We start from the raw sequence: 20,235 nt of genomic DNA, 5'->3' as shown, positions 1-20,235 counted from the left end.
AGCTTAGACACAGACAGACAGACGGACATACATGAAATTATAAGAGTTCCTAGTTCATTACGGAACCCTAAAAATCACCCCCACCTATGTATCTTGTATCTGTGTCGCTTACCTACTATTTGTGTGTCTTGTCTATGGCGAACTATGCTAAAAAATTAGTATGGTAGGCTTCCCACAGCTGGTAAAGATTGATAAAATTAATCTGGGTACGAAGAATGAACGAAAAATAAATATGAAGCAAGTTTTTTTTTTCAAAAATATTATTTTATCACAAGTTTTTTGAGTCGACTGTACTACTATTGTCATCTGAACTTCATTTTCATACTTATTTTATATCAATCCGATGGGTGAAATTCAACTTGCGTGATTCTACCCAAACATACGACAACTAGGTAACCAGTACAACGAACAAAATATAAGCTTGTAAAATTGCGGGAGACAGCCTTAACTTCCTACTAATTACATGTAAGTTCTGTTGATGGACTATGACTATATATAGCCCAGCTCATTGCTAATTCTAGCCCGTCCATGGGACGCCCCGCGCACCACTGTTCCACCAACTGTTCTTGATTTGCTATTTTTTGTTACTTACTATTTTTAACCACTTTTTAACCAAGGATACTTGTCCAAAATTAATCAAAAAACAAGTCTGTCGCGCGACGGGTTAGATGTCACTAGTGCTACTTAGTTGGTTTCCTGTTGCTACAAATAAAAATAGGATGGCAACAGCAACATAGCGAGACATGTCAACAAGGTTCTTCAAAGTGTCTTTGCTTTAGAAGAAAAATGCCTCTGAGAGAGGATAATACCATAGAAGCCGTACCTTGTTGAGTTGTTTTTGTGTCTACCTAATGCCATGCCATATATATTAAGTATAGCCGGAGGGTTTGTTTGCTAATGACTACCACGAACTAATTCTTTGGAGTCACGAGGCTCACTCGTGTTTATGAGCCTATGAAGTAGGTTCTCGTAAATTCTTTTACATATCTTCGTTAACTCTTAGATTAATAAAATATGTTTATCGATTTATTGATTAGTTTTTTGCTATTGCACAATATTTCCTAAGATTAACTGCTCATCATCTCTCCAGCACAGGGCCCCTCTTAGATTGAGAGGGCTTGGGTACTTCCCACATGGACCCAGTGCGGTTTGGGAACTTCACACAGACCAGTGAATTGCTTCGCATATGTACGTAGGTCACTCACAAGGTTTCTTTCATCGGAAAAGCTCATGCTAAGTACTTAAATTTCATGTAAAATTTCGCGCATAAATTCCGAAATACTGAGAGGTGCAAGCCCGAGATTGAACCCATGACTTAAGAGGCTATTGCTATCTAAAACCACTAGGCTACCACGCCTGTTTAGATTGACTACTGAATATGAGTTATTCTAAGCGTGAGAATGCGATAATGTGCACAACTGACAATTGTTTCTTTGTAACTAGTAACTCTTCTGTATTAAGCACCTGCTATGTTTAACAAACAGGGGCCGGTACATATTCTCAGGGTAAGAAGCACGTACGTGACTATCGTTGACGTTTTGCCATATCATCTTGCGGTGACAAAACGCTGCCTGTTTTTGTGCAAATTTTGTTACAAGCCCAAGGCTCTTTGACAAAAGTGCTGTCACACACATCTCATTAACTTAGCAATAAAACATGCCATAATTATGTATACCTTATATCACTTTTATGCTAATGTGATGTTTTTTATTTACTATCCTTATGTGATCTTTGGACTTTGTACTAATATTCTTAGCGCTAAATAAGTAATCATAAGGATTTCAATTTAAATATGTACCTACAGCAAAAAGAGCACAATATTATAGTTTAATGGCCTGCTCGGCTACGAATAGTTATACACGTGATTGCCATAGCGGTGAGCGTAAATAATCATAGTATCCATTTTGCGTGCACCCAGGTAACCATTGTGAGGTGAGGGTCTTGTCCGCGCAATGAACAGCGAAAAGCTCGCGCGCTCGCCATTACTTTCGTACGACGACGCTCGATTTCAATGAATATTTGCACTTTAAAGTTGAATATTTCGCAAACAGATGATTTCGTAATGGCTACGGAACCCTCTCCTGGGCGTGTACAACACGCTCTTGGTCGGTTTTTTGGTTAGGTTAGGTTACAGGCAAGCGTTTTAGTCAGTAAATCACTTTATTCTTGTATAGGTGGCACGGATATTAAGATTAAAGTATGTATTTACCTATCCACGAGCCCATTTCTTCGTCTATCTTCATAGATGAGTTCTCAACCATGAGCTGCGGCAGAGCCACCGCGGAGAACCCGATGGGGTGGCCGGCCCCCGCGGCCAGCACCAGGACGGCACATGTGATGAGGCACTGGAACATACCAGGAGATTACCCTTTTGTTTTATTGCCCGATGGATATCTAGGCCTTGCGTAGCGGTCAGGTAGGGGCGGACGGTGGCGGGACGAAATTCACTGTAGAGATGTGATTGTGCAACTTGCAAGGTTGCGTTTGAACTATTGTGATAAAATCATGCAATGAAGCTGATTTGGTCCTGTAGTTCCTTTAGTAGGTATACGACTACGCCGAGTTGGAACATTTGGTTACTGAACCATTGTAGAACGTTATCATATCACAGTGTCAAAGTGATTTTCATGGTCAGGCAATACTTGTCATTTTTTGCGAAAAGATGCAATGGGTCACCGTTTAGTTGGTTCAAAAGTATAATACGAGTAAGTACAATACAATAAATAACTCTTTATTTTACACCACATAATAACAATAAAAGTTCAGAACAATAGTGAATTAACAAAAATACCTACAGTATTATTATTTTTGCTCTTAGCACATGTAACAACATAAGTCTAATTTGCGGACACGGGGTTGGACAGCTTAATAGGTATCAGATTTGGGAACTTTCAATAAAATCATACTATAGGTCTGCCTTGAATCACAATATAGTTGACTGGTCCCCATGCAGCACAATATTAACTTTCACAACTACAGGTCTACCTTGAGATATAATATAGCTGACCGTATTGCATCAAACAGGATATTTATTAGGTACAATAACTATCCTAGTAGGTAAGGTTGACCTGGAAAGATCACATATGACGGTGGTGAAGTAGATTCAGTAGGATTACATTCGATATGTCTGTATCGACTTAATCAGGTTAGTGATCTTAAGTCAGACGAGTCAGACAAACAATATTGTCACAGCTGTCATAGAATAGTCTGCTATTTCTCCTCATAGCTTGTTTTGACCTCTGTAAGTTGCCTCCTGAATAATTTCTAAAGGTTGTGCAATACAATGTCATTAAGTATACAATTAAGTTTAAAAATAATGTTAGGTAGTAGGACTAACACTTATCGGTTTGTGAATGGTATGTGACCACTCTAAAAAAATAGAGTTACTTATTTTGAGTTATAAATCACGTCTGGTGTCTAATATTTTTGTTTGCTAGGCAGTCTTCCATGAGGATCTCAACGTTCAACAAAAATTATAGAGATTATTGTGTTATCAAGGTAGAATCAAGGCGTCTCAATGAGATGATTTTTTTACAAGTCTATTTAAGTTGTAAGGTTTCTTTGTTTGATCTTGCAAGTCGAATTCCACCCATTTGTAGTGATCGAATTGGCTTAAAATTTGGTAGGTAGTTATAGGTTACACTTAATGACTATTTTTTTAACAAAGTTTTATTTTCGTATAAGTTTATTACCTAGTTATTAGTAAGCATTGTCCGCGATTTCATCTTCGTAGAATTCGTATATCGCCTTTTTCTTCTGCATTTTGCTTCCAATCCTGCTTTTTATCTTGGGAGGAGGTAGGTACTTAAGATTAAGTACTTATAACCATATCCTGTCTATTTGTGTGTTGGATCATCATCCCGGTGGGATGGCAATCCTTTATTTCTGCCTTTGTCTACGATTCTTAAAGAATATGTCTACGAAATTTCGAATGATTTAGTTAGCCTGTGGGTTGTCCGTAAGTCATTCACGTTACTCTTTTATTCGTAAAATATAAATGTAAGTTATTCGAGTTATTTCAAATTTAGAAGTGGTTCTTATATGGGGTCTTCTTGTATTGTATTGTAACTCTTTATGATTTTTACATAAAAATAAAAAAATAAAAACACATAAAATTAACTAAAACTGGCTTCCTCTTCCAAAGGCAGCGCAGCGCGGGGCATTGTCCCTAACTCTTTATCCATACTAATATTATAAATGCGAAAGTAACTCTGTCTGTCTGTCTGTCTGTCTGTCTGTCTGTCTGTCTGTCTGTTACGCTTTCACGCCTAAACCGCTGAACCGATTTTGATGAAATTTGGTACAGAGATAAAATAGACCCTGGGAAAGAACATAGGCTATCTTTTATCGCGAAAAAGGCTTTAAGGGGTTGAAATAGGGATGAAAGTTTATATGGTGGAAGTTCGTTGGTGTCGAAGATAAAACCATGAAACTGGGCATTTAGGCACTTAATAAGAAATCCATACTAATATTATAAATGCGAAAGTAACTCTGTCTGTCTGTCTGTCTGTCTGTCTATCTGTTACGCTTTCACGCCTAAACCGCTGAACCGATTTTGATGAAATTTGGTACAGAGATAAAATAGACCCTGGGAAAGAACATAGGCTATCTTTTATCGCGAAAAAGAGGCTTTAAGGGGTTGAAATAGGGGATGAAAGTTTATATGGTGGAAGTTCGTTGGTGTCGAAGATAAAACCATGAAACTTGGCATTTAGGCACTTAATAAGAAATAATTCTATATTTGTTTGAGGTTTTTGAAAATTTGACCTGTGAGGGGATGAAATAGGGGATGAAAGTTTGTATGCAAGGTCGTCATTATCGAATATAAATAGATGAATCTTTATTAAACTTGCCATTTCGGCACGTGAAAAGAGATAAATAGATATCTGTTCGCACGTTTTTTTTTTAATTCTTCGTGTGAGGGGGTGAAATAGGGATGAAAGTTTGTATGGAAGATAAATCGATGGTTCTTTATGAAACTTGGCACGTGATAAGAGATAAATACATATTTGTTCCCGCGTTTTTAAAAATTCTTACAGCTGGAAGTACCTACCCTATAACTTTTTCTGTTGATGCAATTTGTATGGAAACACCTTTTTAACGACTGTAGCTTTTGATTGCCTTGACTTAGAAATTTGCTTTTTTTACAGCTTTCGGGACTATTGACCCGGGTTTAGGGTTTTAATTTCAACTCGATACCTTACTCCGCGCGTTTACGAGATAAAGGGTCTTGACAGACAGACGGATGGACGGACAGCAAAGTAATCCTACAAGGGTTCAATTTTTTTCTTTTTAGGTACGGAACCCTAAAAAACATTTGCTCTGGCGCTTTTCAAATTTCGACCTATTTACTTGAAAATATGAGGATGAAAGTTCTTAAGTAAAAATGCCTTGACTTACAATAAAGGACGTAAGGTGTCAATAGTTCAGTATGAAGAATTAGTCCTTTTGTGTTGGCTGGGTAGAATACACGTCGTATTGCTAAAATATGGCTACCCGCAAAATATTTATGTTTTACCAAAGAACATCGGATGGATGGATGTATGGAAGAACAAAAAAAAATAGTTTATATTTGTAGCAATGTATTAAAATAGTTTATTGTTGGGAAACCGTAGAAGTTTCTATGTACTATTATTGGCAGAATAGGTATCCTATATAAATTAAATACTTCCCAAAATTACTATTCCACGCGGACGAAGTCGCGGGCAAAAGCTAGTTGTACATAAAACATATGAAAATTACAGTTAACAAGAGAAAGAGATGTACAAAGGCGAACTCATCCCAGATCTCTTCCAGTTAACCTTTGAACAATTGAAATTGATTGACGGATTGATTGTATTACTGTACCAGTTATTTCTCTTGACGTCTTAAGAGGTTTCCCTGCCGGCCGCGCGGCCGCGTTAAGTATTCGTTTGGGATATTGCTGTCTTTATCGCTCGTGACATAAGCGCTCGCAGCCGTCCCCCCCATGCTCCCCCATGCCTTTCGCAACGACGTCCGTAATTTATATCGAGATAGCTGTAGGCTTTTCAAGATTTGGGCGGTTGAATTTTGGGTTTCGTTGAACTCATATTATACGAAAAGTATAGCACAGAAATCAATGATATTTACAATCAAGATATTCATTATATTTTCTATGCCTGTGGTTTTTTCGATTTTTGTAAAAATGCTTTATTAGTCTGTTCTATCTTTTTTTTGACGACTTTTGAGCTCCTGTAATTCTGATATTATACATTTATATGAGAATCTGAAAAACCACAGGCATAGATAATTACGTCTAGTCCATACTTACAAAATTTTTCTATTTCTGTTGCCTAGTTTTCAAATGAGACGGGACTACGTTTGTATGGAGAATGGAACGAAGAGACTTCTCTTAATTAAGTACTTTAAATTTAAAGTATTAGTCAGTAATTTAGTAACGAAATAAACAGTGGTAGCGATAGGTCCGGATGGGTCCGAATTCCTGATGGACCACAAGGCCCATCTTTCTTAACTAACTAACGATTTAATCTTTTACATGAGTTAAAACATAACTGCTTGTTTTATATTCAGCTTTGGTTCATCATCATCCCAGCCTATATACGTCCCACTGCTGGGCACAGGCCTCCTCTCAGAACAAGAGGGCTTGGGCCATAGTTCCACGCGGCCAGTGCGGATTGGAACTTCACACGCACCATTGAATTTCATCGCAGTTTGTGCAGGTTTCCTCACGATGTTTCCTTCACCGCAAAGCTCGTGGTAAATTTCAAATGTAATTCCGCACATGAATTTCGAAAAACTCAGAGGTGCGAGCCGGGGTTTGAACCCACGACCCTCTGTTTGAGAGGCGATAGGTCAAACCACCAGCTTTGGTTAGAATATAAATATATAATTATTATTTTTATGCAATTTGCAAGGTAAAGTCTCAGTTTATCAAATCAGGGAAATAATTGTCTTTCCTGCAGATAATAACACGTGTGTAGAAGTACGGTAGGTATAAGTTGCTCATAAGTGTTTGTTGGCAGCACGAGGAAGCAATCTATGTAATTGGGATCAAATGACGTTCGTTCGTGTCGTCTGTCCGCGTGTGTTTAGCATTGTCCATTATCAAGGCTTAAATTGACAGAGGAAATTTCTTTCCACTTAGCTCAGTGAGCAAAGAAAAGCCAAGGCTGAAAGCAAGGGGTGTGAAGTTGACTTGTTAAGTTGACATATTTTTTTTAGATTTAGATCATGTAATGTGTTTGAGGCTTTAATTAACTATCCCACTAATATTATAAATGCGAAACTTTGTAAGTCTGTTTGTTTTTTGTTTGTTACCTCTTCATCTCAAAACCGACCCCGAAACCGAGTTAGATGTAATTCGGGTATAGGTACTATTCAGGTATTTCGAGTCCCGGGGAAGGACACAAGACAGCTTTTATCCCGAAATCGCAGTTCCCACGGGATAGCGATAAATAAATTCTACGCGGACGGAGTTAATATATTGTAAGTCTTACAATGTAAGACTTCAGGACAAGTACAATTTAGGTAAATATTTTAAAAACGACACATTCCCGAAGTGAAAAATAGTATAAGTATGTACTTATTTCAATCTGGCATACGTACTTAGTGTAGTTTTCTATGAATGTAGATTTTTCTTCGTATTTAATCGTTTCCTTCAATTAAATTCAAATATCTATAAATATATATAGTACTAGCTTTTACCCGCGGCTTCGCACGCGTAAACTATTCGGTCTGGTAGTTGCAATTGAAATTTTCAGGATTTTACAAAATTCCCCTGGAAATTTACAAAATTTATATCGTGGTCTTCATTGAGGTTGTGTTGTGAATAACTGTACAAAATTCAAGACTCTTAACCCAGTGCTAAAATTTCAAAAATTTTCCCTATCCAAATTCAAATTAAAATCATTTATTCAGTAAATAGGCCGCAATGGGCACTTTTACACGTCATTTTTTAAAATACCAGCGCTTTCGGAAAGACCATCATTGCCAAGAAGAATGCGCCGCAAGAAGCTTGGCAGAAAATCATTTTTCAAAATAAAATAATCCTACTAATATTATAAATGTGAAAGTTTGTGAGTGAGTGAGTGAGTGAGTATTTTTGTTACTTCTTCACGCTTAAACGGCTGGACGGATTTGGATGAAATTTGGCGGAAAGTTAGTTTATAACCTGGATTAAAACATAGGAAATGAAACGTGGAAATATCGAAATAAAAAGTAGCGTATCTGTTATTTCAGACGTCCGCAAATTTCATGCCTCTAATCCCAGCGGTTATTATTTCGAGATTTTATCCCTATCCCGTGGGAACATCGGAATAAAAAGTAGCCTATGTGTTATTCCAGAGGTCCAGCTACCTACATACCAAATTTCATGGCTCTAAGCCCAGTGGTTGTTATTTCGAGATTTTATCCCTAGTTATCCCGTGGGAATATCGGGTTAAAAAGTCACTTAAGTGTTATTCCAGATGTCCAGTTACCTACATACCAAATTTCATGACTCTAAGCCCAGCGGTTATTACTTCGAGATTTTATCCCTATCCCGTGGGAATATCGGAATAAAAAGTAACCTATGTGTTATTCCAGAGGTCCAGCTACCTACTTACTAAATTTCATGGCTCAAAGCCCAGCGGTTGTTATTTCAAGATTTTATCCCTAGGTATCCCGTGGGAATATCGGGTCAAAAAGTCGCCTATGTATTATTCCAGACGTCCAACTACCTACATACCAAATTTCATGACTCTAAGCCTAGCGGTTGTTATTTCGAGATTTTATCCCTATCCCGTGGGAATATCGAGATAAAAAGTATCCTGTGTTTTAATCCAGGTTATAAACTAACTTTCCGCCAAATTTCATCCAAATCCGTCCAGCCGTTTAAGCGTGAAGAAGTAACAAACATACTCACTCACAAACTTTCACATTTATAATATTAGTAGGAAGTAGGATTTAATCGTTTTCTTTGTAAGTGTAAGCACCTACTGAAAAGATTTAGAGCGGGAATTTAAGGTTAACTCACATTTGTCTTGCCGATATAAAAAGTTACTTAAGGTCAAATAAATTAATCTGTCCGGTGCGCTGAGCTATAGAGACCTCTACCTACTTACCTATATGTATAGCTCTACGAGTATACCATTTACTAAGGCTCCGACAGTGGCGTAGCTACCAAGGGGCTAGGCGGGGCAGTGCCCCGGGGCCCTCAAGCTCAGGGGGGCCCTCGAAATTCTGCTTTATAGCTGATGATAAAGTTGCTTAGCATTTTTAAAGTATTTGTATATATATATATAATGATTTTACTTCAAAAACCTTACCAGTTTTGATAGCAGTGGGCCCCATTTTTTTATTTGCCCCAGGGCCCTAGGTTACCTAGCTACGCCACTGGGCTCCGACAAGGGTCATACGTGTATATATCCTCTGCAGGCAACTAGAGATGTAGGTGCCTACCTAATGTACCGATCATTAATTTGATATATTCATATTTATTTCATCAAACTTATTCAATATCCCAATCACCCCAATCACTGAGTATTTGTCGCGACAAAACTATTCTGTACCCTTAGTGTAAGTTTTCTATTACAAAATACGTATCAATCGCGTTCGCGTTAAAATCTCAATGTGTATGGAAACACGAACAGCGCCTCTAGCGAAACGTTTGCGATGTTCGTGTTTCCATACAAATAGAGATTTTAACGCGAACGCCATCGAGACGTATTTTGTAACCGAAATCTTACACTAAGGGTACTGGCACGAGCGCAGATTAAATCGCATGATTCGAGACGTTTATAGATTGTTTGTAAACAAAACGATAACGGGTTAGGAGCAAATTGATTTATCGCTTCTGATAATTGCAATTGAAATAGAGGATTGTTAGGTAGGTATGCATACGTTAAGTACTTTATGGCTTTGATTTTTGTCTTTTCTTTTCCTGACAGACGCCGTACAGTGATAAGACAGAGTGCAATGATAATGATTCATTGGCAGTAGTGGTTGCTAACCTAAAGCGACCGGTTGCCAAAAACAAAAAAGTTGAAGTTGAAGTTGATAATGATGGGGTAAAAATACACCAAACGCCTCCTAGTATGAATTATGAATTAAATTAAATTCAGTAGCATAGTTACCCAAACGCCGGGTAACATTGCTCCTAAATTAAAGTTTTAATATATATATTTAAACAACATTATGACATAGTTTAAGCAAGCCAGCATGATAGTAGGGGTTACATAAATACATATATGAACATACCACAGCATAATAATTTTTAAAATAAAACAAAGATTACGCAATTTGGAGCATAAATTGGAGCAAAGTAGCCTCGTTTTGCGGTAGGTTAGTCCTTTTTTAGGGTTCCGTAGCCAAAATGGCAAAAACGGAACCCTTATAACTTTCGCCATGTCTGTCTGTCTGTCTGTCTGTCCGTTCGCGGCTTTGCTCAGGGGCTATCAAAGCTGTAATTTTGCAGTTTTGCACGAATATAAATGTAAAGTATGCTGACAAAATGGTACAATAAAATATTTTTTACCTCCCATATACGCAAAGTGGAGGTGATTTTTTTTTCTCATCCAACCTTGTAGTGTAGGGTATCATTGGATAGGTCTTTTAAAACCATTAGGGGGTTGCTAAAACGATTCTTCGATTAAGTGATATGTTTGCAAAATATTCAACTTTAAAGTGCAAATTTTCATTAAAATCGAGCGTCCCCCCCTCTCTAAAATCTAAACCGGTGGAAGGAAAAATTTGAAAAAAATCAGGATGGTAGTAAGTATATCAAACTTACAAGGAAAACTATATCGGTTAAGTTTTCTTGAGAATTATTAGTAGTTCCTGTAGTTCCAGAGTAAATAGCAGCCTAAGGTATAAAATATACTTAAACTTGGAATATTCCGTACAAAATAAGAAATATTACTTAATTTTTTCCTAATGGCTACGGAACCCTATTTCGGGCGTGTCCGACATGCTCTTGGCCGGTTTTTTCTCAAACAAGTACAGTACTACAACTTTATCGTATTAGGGAGTTAAAACTGAAACTTGCAACAACTTATTGTCGTAGTCGAGTAAAATCACAGATTACCCCATTAGCGAATATCTAACTTAAATGTCTCAGCTGCATATTGTCGGTGCTTCAAACGTTTTGTATTCAGACTTGGCTTAGTTTACTTAGTTTATGTTATGTCATAAAAGTCCAGCGATAGTTTACCTTCGACTTTTTAAGACGACCTACAGTCATTATTATTGATTTCGTCTCATCTGAATTCAGAGATTTATGGGGAGGAATACTGCTTTATTATGAAGGACGCTCGTTAAAACTTCCATAAACTATACCTTATCAGATTTCAAGGAGCTGACAAAATTTTCAAATCATATTCATGAAAATATCTACTAAGTACTCGAGAGCGGTAAAAATTTGAGTTTTTACATTCCAATTTAAATTTTCTGTTACCTGACATTATAAATTACCCAGAACTTCAATTTTCTACTACTCTTGACATATTTTAGTTTCAGTATACCATTTTCGAATTGTATTTTCACAGATATGATTTTGAATTTATAGTACGCGGTTTTTAACCGACTTCATTAAGTTTGCGAGCCACGAGCAAGATTTCAAACCGGTTGGATCGCCGACGGTTTTAAAGTACGCGTACTTACAGTGACACACAAGTGAAAAAGGTCGTCGAGACATAAGTACGCGTACTTGCTCGTACGTTTGTCACTCACTTTAGAGGCTGTTTTACCACCCAATCATTAATTTTATTTGACGGATAAATGTGATGCCGTCTCCGTCTAATATCTATTCGAATAAGACAAACAGAGATGGCATCACATTTATCCATTAAATAAAAATCAATGTATGGTGAAACAGGGGGTTATTAATGTTATAAAATAACACCCACCTGATTAAAAACTCCTCGGAACGAGGAAAAGGTTTCTCCCTTAACATATGGCGGGAGTGTGGCGGTGGAACTGATGCTGCGAAGGAAGCTCTGGAGCGCCTCGTATTCGTCAGCTCTATCTGTCTCTTTGGTGGTAACTTTGGGTTTTTTCTCGCCGCCGAGCATCGCTTGATGGGCGCCATCGCTGGAAAGAAATTATAAATTAAGAATTGCAATAATAACAGAACTTATTAAGGACTAGCTTTTGCCCGCGGCGCGTTTAAAAATAAAACTTTCACTAAGTACTAGAAAGCTACAGTCTTGACTCTTGACTAACATTGGCTACCTACTTTTCCTCCGGAAAATTCTAAATTCCCTCGAGATAGAAATCTTTCACTTATAGAAAGCTATAGTTTTTGATTGACAATAATCTACCTTTATCCCGAGAAATTGTAAAGTTCCCGCGGGACATTAATTACTGTTGTTGTAGCTTTCTATTATTGAAAGAATTTTGAAAATCTGCCCCGAAATTGAATTCACTTATTTTTATTGCGCGGATATATTGCATTTTGCCGAAGAAAAGTAGTTTTGTATCAATCAGAGATAGTGTAGCTTTATATATGTAAAAGAAATAATATTTAAGTCAGCTCAGTAGTTTCAAAGATTACCTACAATACACAAAGAAAAAAACAAAGTTTAGATATTTCCTATCCCATGGACTTTTCTAAAAATCTTTCCTTAGTGCACCCCCATAATACTTTAGGTACATGTATCCCAAATTTCAAGTATCTAGCACCAGTATAGTTTAGGCTACGCGTTGTCTGTCAGTCAGTCAGTCATGGTGCGGTTTAGTAAGGTTAATTATCTATAGATAAATTATTATGTTGCGTAATGTGTTGATAGGTTTGGTATTTAATGTTTATTTTCGTTTTTTACAGCAAACTTAAATTATAGCACAGAATAAGTAATAGTGTTATAGCTTGTTTTTGAAAACCTTTTTTATTATTTTATTTTATTTTCATCTTTTTAGCTATACATGTATGTATAGGTACTAAATTAATTTGTAACTTTGAATTTACTATTCGTTTTCCTTAAAAAGTTCGCAGAACGATTTTCCTCGGTAGACCTTGAACATGATTCTTGTTCAAATATCCTCGTTCAGCAAACCGCTTTGCGCAAGAAGTTCTTTATTAACTTTGTACTCTAGTACCAAAGACGTAGATACGGAGCAAAATGATTGGTCCTTTGGCGATTAAAGACCTCCACTTAGCCTAGCAGGCTAGCACTAAGGAAGGTAATGAAATAGAAATAATAAAAAAAGATAAAGCTAAAGTATACGTCGCCTTGAGAATCCTGTTCTGATCAGCAGTGGGCACAAGATCCAAGTTGGCGTGAGGAAGATAAATTTTGCGAGGCTCTATGATGGGATTGATGGCATGACGGAGTTTTAAATGAGCAAAAAAAAAACAAGACTCTTTCGAGACGCGAGGCCCCTTAGGCCGCGAGGCCCCTTAGGCCGCGAGGCCGCAGGCCCACGTTGCCTAAGCTTAGCGCCAATGCTAATCAGATATTATTCGACTACCTAAGACACGTAGTTAGTTACGTGTATTCGCTCCTTATAACTTTATGCGAATAAACCTTGGAATAAATAATGAATTGTTCAATACTATTCATAATAAAATGCAAAAAAAAACAGTAGGTAATTACTGATAGAAAAAGGGTTAAATAATTTTATGCAATAGAAAGCAGGTACCAACTCGTTTGCTAATTTCATCATATGTCAAACTGGCCAAAAGCGTTAATTGGCAACAAAAACTTCTCTGAGCTGTGTTAAAACCCTGCCAAGTTTTTTTCATAAGGAAACCAAATGGGGAATCCTACGCAGTATTTTTCTGGAATATGCTCGTTGTTAGATGCACCGTGACTATATATGAATTACTAGCGACTCGCTCCGGCTTTGCACGAATATGTAACTAAAAAAAAAACAGTCAGTGCGTGTAGGGCCACGCGCAGCGCAGGTTCCGTACTAACATGCGGCAATAATCAATATTAGGTAACTTATCGACCATTAGGTACTTACTCGTCAACTCGTAAAGCCTACGAAGCTGTGATACTTTATTTTTAAATTAATTATGTTACATAGTACCAGTTTTTTTTCGTATTTTTAAACCCCTAGGTTTACCTTCAAATTAACACTTTAAAGCCTAATATTTTGCAAATACATAGATCCTTAAATCCAAAAATAGTCATAGCAACTTATGATATTTTTGAAAGACCTATCCAACGATAACCCATACTTGGGTCTGGACGAGAGAAAAAAAAACAGCACAGTCAACAAAAAGCACAGTCAGCAAAGAAACTTATATTGAAACTATGTAAAGAAGATATCTTATCTAGGTTTACCTATCTAAAAGGTGACTACTGGTTACGTTAGACTAGCGTAATGTACTATTACACACCGCTAGTGATATTGTACCTCCCTGTATGTATGTACTTACTTAAGTACATGAAAAGAAAATTAGAATACCTACCGACATAAAACTGTCTTTTTTATTATAATTGATTATAATTTTCGAATTATCAGACATGGCGCCGCGTAGGGCCGAAGGCCCTGTGTACCCATAAGGTAATGGAACTGCTGTTCATAATGTAGAGTGAACTGCTTCTCTAGATAATGGTTATAGACAAAAATTTGCTCGTTTCGTCTAGCATTAACGCTTTGTGACTATTGTATATGTATAAAAGGCATCGGCTTTTGACGTCGTATATGCAAGAATCAACAATCCTACATGTTTCTTTATATTTACTTACATCATTCTGTATGCATTTATTTTGTGTGTTGCTCTTTTGCTATATGTTTAGTGAATATGTTTATAAACAACATGTTTACTAAATCAACTTTAAACATTTTACGTTCTTTAACATCAATCATAGTTATTTAAAAACATCTACTAAGATTAATCAGTCCCAGTAATGTTAATGTTCGACTTACCTTTGTTCTTTAACAATCCTAAACCGCTTCCCTTTAAAATGAACGAAGTAGCCACAAAGTGATTTTGCCATTATTTTATAATTTTAATCAAAAATGTAGAGTTATAGCGACTTATAGAAAGCCCTTCGTCCTGAACGGTCCTGAGGCAAACGCGTACTGAGTTGTAATATTGGCACAAATGGCACTATCAGCGAGTCCCGTTACCCTTGTTAACCCTGTTCTGAGTGATTACTTGGCAATAACACTAAACGAGATAATGCTCAAAATATTACGCAAAATCTAGGTACAATGTCTGCGTTGATATTCTAAGCGTATCAATGGGCACGTGCATGGCCTAGGCATTACGTCACTACTCTGAAAAATCTCGTATCTCAAATCAATGTGCCAACATAATTAACCCTCGAAATAACGTTTATTAAGTTCACTCGAAAAATTATCGATTTCCCTATAAGTACGCAGTGTAGGCCCGTGCTCAGACACTTCATAATTATAGTACGGTCGCCTGCATTCATTAATATCTCCCGCAGCGAAGCATGCAAAAATATCTGACAAGCTTACCGGCGCTCTAGAAATAGATATTTATGCATGCTTTGTTGTGTCAGATATTGGTGCTGGCTAAGTGTGTCTATTCGCGCGAATCAACCGCGTTCACACACAGATACATCGTGTATGTATACACTGATGTATCGTGTAAACTTAGCTTAAGAGCGGCCAGATATCAAGAGCGGCTACTCATGGCGAAGACATCGTGGGAATTGCGGGCAACGGTGGTAGTCATTGTGGCATTCTAATGGGGAGACCTTTGTTGATCACTGTATGGCTTCCAGCTGATTATGAGTCATTTCCGTTTTAGGATCATAAAGGATCAGGGGGGGGGGCGTCTGTTGCCACACACCCCTAGTGCAGCCAAGACTGCTAGTCCGCTTCTGAGCTCGTCTTTAGCTTGCTCGTTACTTTAATGTGTTTATCTAAATTGTTACGCTGTTACGTTGAAAATATCGAATGCAACTTTATTCATATATTACAGCACAGGTATTACATATTTTTGAGTGTTTGTCTTATCCGATATTATTGTCGGTGACTATCACTGGTGTAAGAGTAAGTTTAAGTAAGTCGGTAAAAGTAGTAAACAATAACTAAGTATATTATTATTTAGTTTACATACCCGTAATGCTGCATCTTTCACTTTAGTGTGATTGTGAGTATAATACGTAAGAATACGTAAAGTAGCTATAATTGCCGTGTAACTGAAAATGTTTCTAAATAACGTCCGATCACTGGCCTAGTGTTTAAAGAACTAGCAGAAATATAGTCTTTCCCTTTTTACAGCGTTTCTGACTCAATTTAAATAATATTCAAGGGTAAATCAAGAAGGTTACACAAGAATTTGCAATTGATAACAGAGCTCTAATCTGTTTGCAGATGGACAGGCTTATAATAGGTTGGTAATGGTACATACAAGCTGTTAAACTTTTGCAGAGTCATCGCCAGAGTCACTAGTTATGGATCTTGCGTCATGCGTTTATTTCCAGTTATCGCCACCATACCATTTTAAATAGTTAAGTACCTACCTTACCTACGTATTATAATTTTGTAATTTCCTCGTCATGGAATTAACTGTACTGTACTTAATAAGTTCTTGCAAATTCTGCTATAGATTAGATATTTTTCAAAATAGGGGAAACTGAAAATTCATATCTTATTTTAGAAAGTAATTTTGTGCCGTTAGGTACTTTTTTCTTCGGGAATAATATTGAATTGGATCTATACCCGTTAGTCTTTTTTAAGCGATTTGTAATTTTTAATTTTGTTTGTGTTAATGACTTATTATTCATTTGTTTGTAATATTTTTTTGGTGGAAAGCTTTCTGAAAGTAAGTGTTTCAGAACAAATTGATCCTGAGCTATGGGGCTCTACTTCTACATTATATTTTTATTTGAAATATTTTAAGACCAATCGATGCATTATGACGAATACAGCAAGAAACCACGCGACGTCTTGTAAGTAAGGATAATTTGCAAAGTAATTTAATAAACAGTTTCAATAACTCGCGGACATTACCTACCTGAAGTTGATTTTCGATCTATGAAAAATAAAACAGCAAAACGTAATCAAAGCTATTTACAAACGTGATGCAATTTTGACGCTCAGTATCTGCAGAAAGTTCAATAGATTCTTTGCAAGTCAATAATATTTTATTTAAAACCAATAAACATATATTGCGCAAGAGTTTCTAACTCGTGACCACAATGCGTTAAGGAATGATATTAATTATATACTATTGATTTACATAGATTGCTGCTTATACCTAGGTATACAAAAGTGCCACAAAAAAATGCAATAATCGTATTTTAAATAGCATTTAATTTTTTTTTTCACAAAAAGCCCTTTTGACTTTTTTTTTATTTGTGTCGCTGTACCAGCAGAAGCAGCGAGATCTCGATGCCAATAAACAATGATACGGCTTAGAGAGCACTTGCCACAAATAAAATGAGACTGACTTCGACTTGAGGGTTAGTTAGGTACAACTAACTGGTAAGTTACATCAATAATGGTCATCGTTCATCCTACACTACCTCTCATATTTCGTTTTCTAGATTTTTTTACCGTACATCGGCAAAACTCACTACTTACACTGGCAAGATTGTCCTCCAATCTATGCCTCCAATGGACAAAGCCATTTTTTAATTAAATAACCATTACCTAGTTATTCTTTCGTTAATATAACTTAACATTATCTAACGTAACATAATTACCGTTATTTTTACTGGTAAATTTACTTTACATTGTATTGTTAACGTTACCCAATTCACATTATGATACCGAAGTAAAACTATCGGTAATTTTAATATGCTACAGAGTGTTGCCAATTTAGCCGTGCATACTCGCTCGATAAATGAGTATAATCTTTTCGTTACCAAACTTACCGGTAAATAGTAATATAATACCGTTAGATTTAACGATACTTTTGAATTAACGTTAATTTAATGAATAGCTACCATTATTTATACCGGTAAAAAGTTGTATAAGTAACGGTACATCGTTTAACGTTAATTATCATTTAACGTTAAATCGGTTTGACAGTTGGTAACGTTACCACTTTTTAACGGTATTTAAAGCCCTGCTCCAATGGACAAAGCCATATAAATATTTTTTAATTAAACTATTTTTTTTCAATAACTACCTAATTAGAGTATGTCTTTCGTATACAACTCGTCCCTACTTACGTCATGACATGAATGAGAAACACGCCATGGTTATTCAGTGCGTGTGTAGTTTAACAAAACTATCTTTTGATAATTGTCGCGTCAAAACTCTGGGATGTAGGTAGATAACCCTTGTCATGAAGTCACAGTCATAATAATATGTCATAATTTGGAATGAAGTGTTAATTAGATGTTCTTATTACGTACGTTCTTCAAAATGGAGTAGCGTTTAGACTTTCGTCAGCCAGTCTCAACACGTTTTAGGGTTCCGTAGATTGTAGTACAATGAACCTTTATAGTTTTGTCATGTCTGTCCGTCTGCGGCTTAGCTGAGAGACTTTTAAATAGTGCTACAAAATAGGGCTGTAATTTTTCATAAGTCCTGGATGTGGCCTGTAATACGAGCATAGATCGTACGAACTCGTCAAACAAAAAAAAAAAACTGTTATCAATGTACGCCATCGTAGAACTCAACTGACGTCGCCTGGCACCTGTCACGCTACAAATATCATTTACATTGCTCGTCGAATAAACTTTAAAGTGTAATAAAAATAAAACTAATTATTTTTAAAAGTCGCTGAACTAATGTTGTTCAGTTTGACGAGTACCTACGATCTATGTTTTAATTATTTGCTCGTGTTACATTGGTGTTACAGGCCACACCCGGTATACTTTATGTCAAATACGCCGCTAACAAAGTGGTAAAATAAAATATTTTGGTTGCCTTCTTTATGTGAGGTAGGTATCTATTGTTGAATAGGTCTTTATAAACTGTATAAGTTTGCTAAAACCATTTTTCGATTTAGGGATCCCATTGCGAAACATTAGGCTTTAAAGTACAAATTTTTGTTAGAGGCAAGTGTCCCATTTCTTTCACAAGTTAAATCGTTGGTTTAAAAATCTAAAGAAAATCATGATAGTAGTTTATATAAGGAATTTAAAAGGAAATTATAAGGAATAGTCGTTCACGTCGTTCAACACTTATTAATGAATATTTGTCGCATATTACGGAATCCTATACTGCGCGTGGGCCGAGACGTTCTTGGCAGTTTTTTTTTGGTATGGACCACCAATGTGTTGTTACATACAATGGTGCAGCTGGCCGCAAAACGATTACGATTATGAATGAGCAGCGTTCAAAATGAAAATGATTGATAATCAATATTATTTTTATGCTGGGTGGGGCTCACTCACAGTGCTTGGCTGGCTGCAGGTTAATTGCTCCTCTATAACTTATGCTTATAGCTAGCTAGCTAGAGCAATTATATATATTATAGCCTAGCTGCTAGGCTATAGAATCAGATTAAGTACATAATATAGCAACTTCTTTTGCTGATTGTGCGATAATTGGACAGGAACTACAACAGTTCCATAAATTAAATGGAGAAACCTTATTTAGAGTGAAGTCTTTTTGTAAAAAATATTAAGTAGGTATAGGTACTAATAGATATAGATAATGTTATTCTATACAAGGTGTTATTTTAAAATCCGTTAACTTTAAGCAAATCTTGAACAGCTTAAATGAAGTTAATTTGTTTAAGACACCAATCTCTTATTGTTTAAATTTAAAAGATAATCAAGAATTGAGATAACTAATTATGCGCAGTAAAACAATGTAGTTTCTTAATTTTATAACACACTAGCTTATGCCCGCAACTTCGTCGGCGCGGACCTAGGTTATCGCGCGGTGGCGCCCTCTACCGGAATAAAAAGTATCCTATGTTGATCCTTGGTGCTTAAGCTATCTCTATACCAAATTTCATCAAAATTGGTTCAGCGGTTTCGACGTGAAAGCGTAACAGACAGACAGACAGACAGACAGACAGACAGACAGAGTTACTTTCGCATTTATAATATTAGTAGGGATTTTAACATCTGTACCTAACTAAAATGTTTTTAATTCATACATATTTATTTAGCAAAGGAAGGTTAAAAAAAAGTAAGTAATAAGGTTTTTATGTGTCACGTCATTTCATTCGTCAAATTTTGAATTTTTGAATTTGACCTTTAACAATGACTGTGAACTTGGTATGTATGTATGAAAAAAATGTTAAAAAGAAATTAATCGATTTGTCCGAAAAGTCATGGTTTTTTGGAGTTTTACTAAGTATACATTTTTATTAATTCATCTTGGTAAAAATTATAGGAAGTTAAGTAAGTACCTACTTAGCATGTATTGTTATAATTATTAATC

The 20,235-nt window shown here is 36.3% G+C and overlaps 1 protein-coding gene across 1 annotated transcript in view; it reads right to left on the bottom strand.

Annotated features, from left to right (window-relative positions):
- The window catches only part of LOC141437297 (facilitated trehalose transporter Tret1-like), a 44,720-nt gene that overhangs the window by 12,572 nt on the left and 11,913 nt on the right, over nt 1-20,235 (bottom strand). The window contains exons 2-3 of the mRNA XM_074100570.1: nt 11,865-12,048; nt 2,210-2,345 (exon numbers count right to left, since the gene is read on the bottom strand). Coding sequence (XP_073956671.1) covers nt 2,210-2,345; nt 11,865-12,048 — 320 coding nt within the window. The remainder of the gene's footprint in view (nt 1-2,209; nt 2,346-11,864; nt 12,049-20,235) is intronic.

This window comes from Choristoneura fumiferana, chromosome 17, assembly GCF_025370935.1.
Source record: "Choristoneura fumiferana chromosome 17, NRCan_CFum_1, whole genome shotgun sequence".
Lineage (NCBI taxonomy): Eukaryota > Metazoa > Arthropoda > Insecta > Lepidoptera > Tortricidae > Choristoneura > Choristoneura fumiferana.
The sequence above is the reverse complement of the archived record's forward strand: the minus strand, read 5'-3'. Positions and strand labels throughout refer to the sequence as shown.